Below are 10928 nucleotides of genomic sequence, written 5' to 3'. Positions count from 1 at the left end.
AGCCAAAGTCTATTTGTGCTGTTGTTGGGATTTGCCATTCACTGTGCCATTTTCTACATCACTTAAAATCATTTTACCAGTTCTGAGTATTGTTTGGCCTCACGCACATGCCCCTTAAGCATTTGTTGTATTTGGATTTGTGTCTCATGTGTGCAGATTTGATTCCCTATCAGCTTCGTGTGGCATACGTTTCAACTGTTTGCCGCAGGACTCTCAAAGGAAACGCAGCAACAACAGCACAAGCTGTGGCAGAAGGTTGAGGTTAAGCAAGCGCAATGTCAAGTGGATAAGACGGAAAAAGCCTTGACATAAGCATTGTAGAAATCTGGGATTAATTTAGCGATAAGTCCATGAGCTGTATATGCGAAAAGTATGAAAATGCCCTCAGTTAATATCATATTGTTTTTGTAGCCCCGACGCGAATTATTATAGATTTTAAAAGCCACTGTGACAAACAATTGAAGGGAGTCTCTGCAACACCTTTTAGTATTACTATTTATTATTACTTTACTTACGTACTTTCATTTATAATTCAAGTTATTTTTCGTTACATTAACTAATTATAGAAAATTCTACAGAAATAATAACTTTTAAATTCATTTGAATACCTTTTTTAAAAATAATATAAATACAAATTTAATTCATTATACACACGTGAATAAAATATGCAATTTTAATCAACGATTCATCTTAAAACTAACCCATAAAGAGCGAGAGAGAGGGCACTTTCCAGAGTGCAGACATTCCCATAAATAAAAGGGTCATCTATGTGCGTAAACAATTTATAATTTATAAGGCAACAACGTGCAAATCACATCACTACGCCTTTTGTGTAAAGCTTTCGTAAAAATTTATTAAGAAGGAGTTTGGTTATTGCTATGGGTTTATATTATGTCATATGCGACATAAAAACATGACCGTAATAACAGGAACAACAGCACCAACAGCCTCAGCTGCAGCAGATTAATTTGTTATTAAATTACACAACACAACAATATCTAATTTCACAAGAGAGGAACGCGTGGGTTGCATTTTATTTGATAAATCTTATGTGTCTGCGTGTGTGTGTGTGTGTGTGTGTATGCGGTAGAGTTACATTGAATAGGATCCAGCAGAGATCCCTCCCAGGGGTAGGCTATTGTTGCCGCTAGCCAGTCGGCCTATTAACCACATTTTAAGCATAATTGAATTTTGTGCATAAATTTCGGTTTATGGGATGCTGGGAGACCACGGCCCGACCAGATTATTACATTATTTACTGTGCAGAGCTGACAGCCAGACGGTAAGAGGATTGGGATTGGATGGGCTTTTGGGTTGGCAAGCCGATCCGGGACTATTGGCCAGCAGGTTGCTTTGGCGCTCTGCTAGCGGCAGACGACAGAACATCAATTTTATATGACGCAAGCTGTGGCGATTCAACAGATTGGTCTGGCCAGCCTGCAGAGCTGACCTCAAACTGCCAAAAAAATATTTATTAAATTTGCTTTTTATGAGCCACACGCACACACACACACACACACACACAAAACAAAGTGCTGATCAAAATGTTGCCAAAGTGTTGGCAATTGTTTGCAGTCAATGTCTTTTACTAAACGCTGTCAAGTGTATTCTGAGAGATGGCCGAACAAATGGAAGCTACAAATTATGTGCCATGTAACTACAAATTTTACTAGACAAATAAAAAGAAAAATATACAAAACAATGTTGACAACTATAAATAGTATTTAGCTGGTGCTCCAAATATCTCAAAGAGTACTTAATATGATAGATACAAAAATTATTTAACTCAAAATTAAAATAATATTTTTCTTTTCGTTTCTTTCTTAAATCATAAACACAACTACAAGTTGTCCTATTTGACTTAATTAACTTGCTCGCTAATTTTATTTGATTTTATTTAATAAATGTGTTGAGCAAAATTATTATATGAGTATTTTTTTTATAAAATATTTATTAAATTAATTAATTATGCAAATTTACGGGTTAATTTCTTTTCGCTCAGAATACTTCTCATCTCTTGCATATTTACTCCATTTTGTATCAAATCACTGTTTTTATATTTTATTTATAAGTTGAATAATGTTCCATATTTAAATGTATTATAAATAAAACAACAGAATATAGCTATTAAATGTAATGAACATTCAACTCTTTATAATCAATTAAAACAAATTCGAATGATTCATAGTCAATTTCAAATATTTACTTCAAAAATATTATATAGACACCTGCATAAGTTCACTTTCTCATAGAGAAGCCGAGATAAAGAATGAAAACAGAAGGAAGAGAAACCACTCGCAGCACATCAGCTTTTTTATTAGCTGCAAAATAAACACTAAAAAACACTAAACCGAGTTGAAACAGAGAGACAGAGAATGAGAGTCAGAGAGCGAGAGAGAGGGAGATGGCGAAAGTGAAGAAAACACGAAAATAAACAGGCAACAACACAAAATGCAAACAAAGGCGGCAAGAGTTAAGTTACAAATATTTACAACGCGGCGCTGGCAGACACTCATACCCCCTCCTATTCCTCCATCCCCTCCAGCGTCTGGCTGCTGTTATTTGCCATTTGGTAAGACACTGCCAAGGAGCTAGAGTAAATGTTGGGCTTGCTCCTCAGCGAGGGTCCCGCAACTTAATAAATCTTATTAAAGTACACGCCGCGCAACTCTAAAATATGCCATTTTCTTTTTCGTTTTCCCTTTTTCCTTCGCCTTTTTCATTTTTGAAGCCCCATTTAAAGAGCCTAAAAGGCAGCGTCGTTGCTTGATTTGGCCCGTCTACCTTATTTTGGCTTTACATAAATTTATTTCTTATTTTACGCTTATATCCTTTTCCCTTCACTTAGATGTGCATTTTGAATGTGAAAATCACGATGATTTAACGAGGAATATCTTTTCCTTTACTGTACATAACATTTTATCTATATTATCTAAGCTTTTTTCAATTATTAGATAAACAAAGTTTCTTGAATATTAGTATGGTTCAATGAACTGAAATCCATTTGTGATTTTTGTAACAAAATATATGCAGAAAGTAAAAAAGACGCATCCTGAGGGGATTCGAAATATTTCGTAGTTTAAAAAATAATAAAGACTTAACAAAAAACATATTTAAATTTAAAAACAAAAAAAAAACATTCTTTTGAACAAATATTCTAATATATACTTTTAATTTTTATTATATTTTTTTAAACTAATTTTTAATGTTTCCCTGTTCCGATAGAGATTCGTCGATTTTCAAAGTAAATAAAATATCATAAGCTTACAGAACTTTAAGTACATTTTTACTCTCAATATACTTCATATCTTTTGATGTTTCTTATCTTATTCAAATAATAAAAATAAAAACCTAAAAGTATGCAATGTTTTTCTTACATATGAGGGATAAATGTGGAATTAAGTTGTAATTCGGTATTCGCGATAATAATATATATTTTATTATATTCTAAACAAATATATTTACTACCCATCGCCTATATGAATATTTCATATATACATTCATTTGCATAATATACACAATATGTTATTATAATACACAAAAGTTAAACGAATATTGATATCATCATCCAAAAATGAAACTATTACAAGATCAGATCTAAGACGGCAGTTTTCCCTTTTTAGTAAAAAACATACAACCATTAACTAATGTTTTTTCTACTTAAACGGGACTATTAATCGCAGCATGTTTGGACCTCGCTTCATACCCATTATATAAAGACATTTATCTTAGCTACATATTGCTTTTCGCCTGAACTTCGGTATGAGTGACCGAAGGACCTCGAAAATTTGCTTCGAGTCTCGTTCCACTCAGTGAAACCATTCAACCACGACATAAATTTGTGGTCCTAATTCAGTGTGCACAATTTTGCTGGCCTTTTTGTGGTACTTGCCAGTTCCTGGGTCCAGTAAACAGACAAAAGTGTGGTCAATACCCAACAAGAAGAATAAACAAGGCCAACTTGGCGACTGATTTTGCCAATGTGGTATCTAAAACAAATTATCGAATTAGTTTGTTTTTGTGGCAACTTTTATTAGCTGTTTAGCACATTATTTGGTTAAGACAATTGTTTTGTGCCCCAGACACAAATACGAAAAGCACATTGATACAGAAAAAATCCAATTATGCTCTAGTCGAGACTATTCGACTAGTATATATCCTGTACTCTGATCTTGAGTGCAGCGATGGATACCGTTTTCTTAACAAATTTAAGTCATAGCTTCCATGAAATTTATAACAGATTCACGCCTTATTCAAGAATATATGTTAGTCCCAGAAAGATCAAAAATATATATAATTTTCCTCGTACATACAACATAAAGTTGTTCAAGATATATATTAGGTGTGAACACCAAAGGAGCGTTGTTCCAAATGTTGTTGCAATGCCTGTAATGTTTCCTATAATTAACCAATATTGATTACTCGCTATTTCCGATAGCGTGCTTTACCCAAAACAATACCGGCTGGAATTAATTTCGAGAAACAATTGACCACGTGCCTTATCTTATCAGCGTGTCAATGGATTGGTTCAAAAACTATAAATACGTCAAGTCATTTCGGGAAATTACCCAATTGCTTGCTTACTAATGAACAAATATTTAGTTTACTTTAGATTGGTATAGATGTAGATATTCTAACAGGTTTTGAGAAAATTATAAACAAATTGGCTGTACATCGCTACAGAATAAGCTTTAAAATGGCTATGAATCAGTTATAAAGGTAACACCCCGTTACCATAGATTATTATAAAATTATTACTTTATAAAATTATTACTTTCACTGTGACACAAACAATTTACTTCAAAATGTAATAGAGAACATATCAAACTTATTAGATATTTAGTAAATTGAACTCTTACGCTAAAAATTGAAAAATTACCATTATAAATATTTTATACCAATCACTTTCCCGCCAGATGACCCACAACACATAATGCGCCCACTTCGACCTCAAGCGACAAATGACAAGTCCAATGTCATTAGTTAGAGTGCGACTGCCGACCTTTTGCCAAGGTCTTTGCCAATTGGTTGGGAGTGGGTGTGTTTACTGTGTCTACACACATTCGGTTGTTAAGTACACATGAATGTCATAATATACAGTCAGCAGCAATATACGATTATGATAAGCCAATTTTATTTTAAACACAAATGCAAAATGACAGCGCCATCAATCAAATTTCACGATTGTTGGTTTGATTGATTAAAAGATAAGTGTATTAAACAATGTTTAATATTCGATATATTATATATATGGATATATATATGTCTTCATATGAATTGCTTGTGCTCAAGGCACACTTTTGATATATTTAAACAGTGATGTCTCGTTCCTCTGTGTTTCACAAATGGATGTCTTCATATGTATTTAAATCACGCGCTATTTTCACACTTCCCTATACCCAGCACATTAAAGATTTAAGAGTATTGATTTTGAAAATAGTAAACAACATTAAATTAAACGTAGTTTACAACAGTTGCGAGCCCAAACATTAAGCCTTAATTTGCTATATATACATTTGAATCCCTTTTGAAGAGTACATCTGAGATTACCATATAATAATACCACATTGTTCACAACAAATAAGTTGTGAATGCATTTCAAGAGGTAAGCCAAATATTGTCAAGTCTAGGATATATTGTAGTCTAGACTTGCTCTCTGCGACTCCTTTGTCACACTGCTTGCCATGTTGCCTGCCAGTTCCACTGTCCACTTCCACTTGCGCTGTTTGGCCTCAGTAAACATGCTACGCCTGGGAAGCTTTGCACTTGAGCAGATTTCTTTTGTCGCGACCCATGCGACTGCGGGCTGCCATATATTTCTCATGAATGAGCGAGTATAGCTCCTGCTGAAAGTATCCGTGCTCTGGCTCGGCACTCTTGTAGTCACGTCGTATTTGCTTATCCCGCAGCCGGAACTCGCGCCACAGCCTCAGCAAGGCCAGCCATTTTTTGTCAATAAAGTCCAGAGTCTTGCGCTCGGACGGTGATTTCTTATAGTTGGTAATCGCGTGTAAGATGAAATTTGCATTGATTTGTTGCTGCAGCGTCAAATGGTCCAGCTGTTCTAGCTCTTTAAACGGGCAGCTGGAGCCCAAATTTAAGGTCGCCCCATTTGGCATTTCTTTTTGGTTTGCTCTCCTTTTTTTTTTTTCTTTTTTGGATTCTTGTATTTTATGAGAAATTGTTATTTTCTTGGCCTAGCCGGCAAGAGTAAATTATTATTTTTGCCTTGTGCACTCGTATTTCATATGTGTCTGTCTCTATTCTCACTTTTTTATACTAAATTATTGCTTAAGGTTGGCCGCGTATTTATAGTATGGCGTTGATAAAAACACACAAATTCGACTTTAAAAGAAATTTGCCCCTGACGGACTGATAACTACAAATGAGTTAAAAGCAAATTTTTAATTATTCGTTTTGTCATACTCTGAACCCATTGAAAATGGTTAGAAATATAATTTCTTGTATACCACCTGCAGATAAAGTTTATTTTAGTGTTTAGCGCAAATCAATATAATTCGAGCAATAAAAATACTACACAGACACAGCAAATTTAATTTGTAATTCAATTCGTAGTTTTAAGTTAATATATATAAGCAAATTCAGAGAGAGAATGGCTGGTTTTTGAAATACAGAAATAAACAACCAAATAGATTAAAAATAGTCAGAAATTAGTAGTAGGATTAATAACAATAATAAATAATAATAGAGCGCAGGAAGAATGAGTGAAATAACGATTGAGAGACAAAACAAAAAAAGATATTATACACATATTGTCACTCTCTAAAAGACTGAATCAATTGGTATTAACACAATACTGACCATACATACCTGCTCAATTGCTTAGCCAATCATTTTGGCCAATTGTTGAGTTGTACGTAGTGAATTGTTTATCAAATCACGCACATGGGAAAGGCCCACTTTATTTTAGCTGCCTTTGATTCATGACGTTTCAATGTGCGCACTGCGCTATCAAGAATATTGCTCGCTAAGCATGATATGCCACAGCACACTAGCACACACACACACACACACACACACACACACAGTAGTCACACACACGCACAAGCCATCGATGCCGAGCCTGGCACATTAGCCTACTCAACAAAATCTTTAGCCAGTCAGTGAACACAATCGTTAAGCATTACACTAGGCAACAAAATTTTATCACCCCCTCGTGGAGGGTAGGGGTGTTTGTGTCATGTTATCGTCAAGTGTCGCCAGTTCTCGTCGCTGATAATTGTAATGATTGTTGCCCCAAACACGCCCCAATCATCATCGATTCCGAAACATTCACTCGAGTGCTAAGTCCATGGATATAGCTGCGACTTACACCGTACTCGAACTCAATAATGATTTAATTACAGGCGTCGAGAAGGCATCAAGTGTCCCTCTTATGGCATGCAATCACTCTTTGGCCTACCCAAAAGGTGGCAGAAAGTGGTGACTAAAATTGCTATTGATGCATAAAATCTGATGGTTAGTTATGCGGTGAACAGCGCACTGACATGAGTTGGTAGTAAGTCTCTTTCAACTGGGCTAAAAAGGTTTATACAATTTAAGCATAAATGAACGCTTCTAGCCTATGATATGAAGATAAAGCATATTAGCAACAACGGTTGAATAGATTCGGTTATTTGCGAGTTAGGACTCTTAAATTTAATATGCTCACCCAGCGAATTGAAAATGTTGATTGGTAATAAAAGTAATAAAAAATTGTATTGCATGTAAATGTATACTTTTTATTTATAATGCTTATGTTATTATTTTGTTAAATATTCAGGTTTTTATGTCCTTATCAACTTAATTATGAATAGAAGTGGCTGTGATTATATATACTAAAAATTTATTATTAATAGTACATTTTTTCAAAACCCAGCTAATTATTTATATTTCTTATATTGATGACTTTTTCTTTAGGTATTAGTTTATTTTATAATCAGATAATTAATATGCATAAATGATGTTTGATGATTTGAAGTAGATGCTTCTTAATTAGTATTATATAAAGATTACAGCGCAGTTCCATTTGAAAATATATTAATGTAACATATAATAAAGGATAGATTTTGCTGCATGCATGGTGCATTATCGTAAATAAGTCGATTTAATTTTTAACTTATGACATATGCAGCCACCACATCCCAAACATATATGTGGATATATGAAATCTGATGGCGTTGTGCATTTTACAAATGCATTGCATATTTCAAGGCTGTCTATTTGCGATTTGTATGAGTGGTTTTGTACGAATGGCTTTTAAACACTATTTGCAAATGATTAAAATCAAATGAGCTGCGAATAATAATATTATTTGGTGTTGTTTTTGTAGTCGTTGCAGTGTTTGCTGCTTTAGTGCATATTTCATTTTAATCTGTTATTTTAGTATGGCTGGCTTTTGGTTTGCCTATTTAATTTGCAATATGAATTGAAAGGATTTACGAGCATGTTTAGCGGTCATTCAATCAGCATTCGAACATTTGCAAATATAATTGAGGCAGATTTCATTAAATTGCAAACTAGATTGCGAATTATAAAAGCAAATCTCATAATGTAATGGGCAATTTAATTTGATAGATAATTTAATCCTCTTTTTTTTTTGGCTGGCTTTACAAGTAGTTTTTGAAATACTGTATTTTATCTGGTTGTACCATTAAACTTCAGCAAGATGAGTTCAAGTCATTTTACTCGCACCATATTGGTCAATTGACTGTGAAAAACTGTGGAAAAGAGATAGCAAGTGACCAACTTGGCTAATGTATTTCTAAAGATATTTCCATCAAGTAAATTCAATTCACAACAGCAGCTGTTATCCGCTGCCCTTTAAAGTAAATATCATTAGCATTATGTTGCCACGCAGCTTGAAGCTCTTTGCTATGTCATAGTTCACGCCAGCTGAGTCGCTCTTCCAAACCAGCCATAACACTCCCCTGCCCACCCCTAACAAAAGCTTCATCGTCGTTGCCATCATGAACAATGTTTACCTTACTTCATATGCACATTTACACACACAAACATGGGGCAGCACTCATACGCAATGTGGTACACATACAACCTGAGGACATGTTTTCATATACAAAACTCTGAAGATAAGCAAACGAGCCCGTAACGAATTAAATGTACTCTTTGACTTCCATATAATTAAGCAGATTTTTATATTTGCTTAAATATAAAACATAATTACAATACATGTCTGACATGTCTAATATTGTTGATTATTTATAAAAGATGGATAATTTAACTAACTTCATAAACTGTTTAGTATTTGCAAAATGAAAATTAAACTATTTTTTTTTTCAAAATTAACAGATTTAAAAAAGCATCTGCGAATTGAAGTACAAATTCAGGGCTTACATGAAAAGAGCATAAATATGCATTAATTCATTTAAATAAAGTTTAAAATATACAATTGACATTATTCAGTGCCATTGAAAATTACCCAAAATACTAAATTAAGTATTAAATTTGATATGCTCTCCTTGAGGGTATTCAAAATTATGGGGAAATGTACGCAAGACCAAAAGGCATCCAACGATAACGCATTGAGTGAAAATCAACATGTGCACAAACACGCAGTAGCTTCTACTCGTAAATCTAATGCCTACTTGTAGGCACATATATTTTCCCTATACTCATATTGAATACATACATATATACATACATACTTACTCATACTCATAGAAGCATACTCATATGTGTGAGTGTGTATGTGTTGCAATTGAGTTTGGTAGCCCATGAAAAATGCATGGCAACTTTTCCATATTAGTTAAAAGGCAGACGAGACCAGAACGCAGCCAACGCACATCCAGCTCAATATTTTAATACCCTGGGAGTGGATATTTTGATTTTCTGACGAGTTGAATGCGATGACATAAAGTAAATATATTTTTCTCATCTATATTTTAGCACCTGGTTAAAGTCTGATCATCAATCTTAAAAAGTAACCTTGTTTTTTTCATATAAATATAAATATTTCATTTTTTACTTTTCGACTTTTCTGTATCGGCTGATAATACTCGACGTTAAATTAATAAATTTAAAATCGTGCATAAATTGGGTAATAATAAAATACATATTCAGATATATTATAATGCATATAAATTGTTATTGGTATAGAAATCGGCGGAAAATCAGTCTGACGATGAAGTGGGTTAAAATTAACTTATATTTTGTTTAAAAAAGTTTGACTCAACTTAAGTAATATATTTAAACGAAATATAAATAAATAAGGATTTTTTTACTCCAAGGGCCCCCGACTCTTGTTACCTTTGGGTAATACTAGCTAACAAGGACGCTCTCAAAACAATGCAACACGGTGGGTAGGGAGTGTGTGTGTGTGTGTGTGTAGGGCTGGCTGATTTTTGCTAGAATTTTATTTCATTGAATTTTTATCAATTTGTTGGCAGCTAAATTGAAACAGCAGCATACGCATCAAGAGCCAAACACACCGCTCAGCCGGCATTTTTGCATGTAGTTAGGCTCTATGCTGTTTACTTTGACACACACCACAACCCCCACCGACTGTGCAACTTGTGTACAGCCGTTGTCAGGATGCAGCCACAGCAAAAATTGTTATGAAATTCTGAACAGTGTGTGTTTGTTTCCGTCTTGTATGACAGGTTGTTAGACATTTGACTTTTCTGCCAAACCAAAACCGAGCATCCGCTCTCTCTTGCTTACTTACTACATTGGGCTCATAGTTTAAGCCATTGATTGCATTGCCCGAGCATCTTTGGCTTTTGGCTTTTAGTGCAACAAAGTTTTTAAGTCTTCGTAAAATGTTTTTTCCATCTTTTTCACTGTGGAAGCTGCTGACGCAATAAGCCGAGTGATGTTGACTGAATGCTTGCCTGGATAGGCTTTTTTGCCATTGTAAACCCGGGCATTAAGTACCAGTAAGTATTATCAAGTCGAAGACATGCTTCCAC

General features: G+C 34.3%; 1 protein-coding gene across 1 annotated transcript; it reads right to left on the bottom strand.

The window, feature by feature from the left end:
- Positions 1-5744: 5744 nt before the first annotated feature.
- On the bottom strand, positions 5745-6119 carry LOC6562536. Its single transcript, XM_001988009.1, has one exon. It carries the CDS (start codon positions 6117-6119, stop codon positions 5745-5747), a length of 375 nt encoding a protein of 124 aa, XP_001988045.1.
- Positions 6120-10928: the final 4809 nt, after the last annotated feature.

Source organism: Drosophila grimshawi, unplaced genomic scaffold, assembly GCF_018153295.1.
Source record: "Drosophila grimshawi isolate 15287-2541.00 unplaced genomic scaffold, ASM1815329v1 contig_1377, whole genome shotgun sequence".
In the NCBI taxonomy this organism is placed as follows: domain Eukaryota; kingdom Metazoa; phylum Arthropoda; class Insecta; order Diptera; family Drosophilidae; genus Drosophila; species Drosophila grimshawi.
This window is presented reverse-complemented; position numbering and strand designations above follow the sequence as displayed.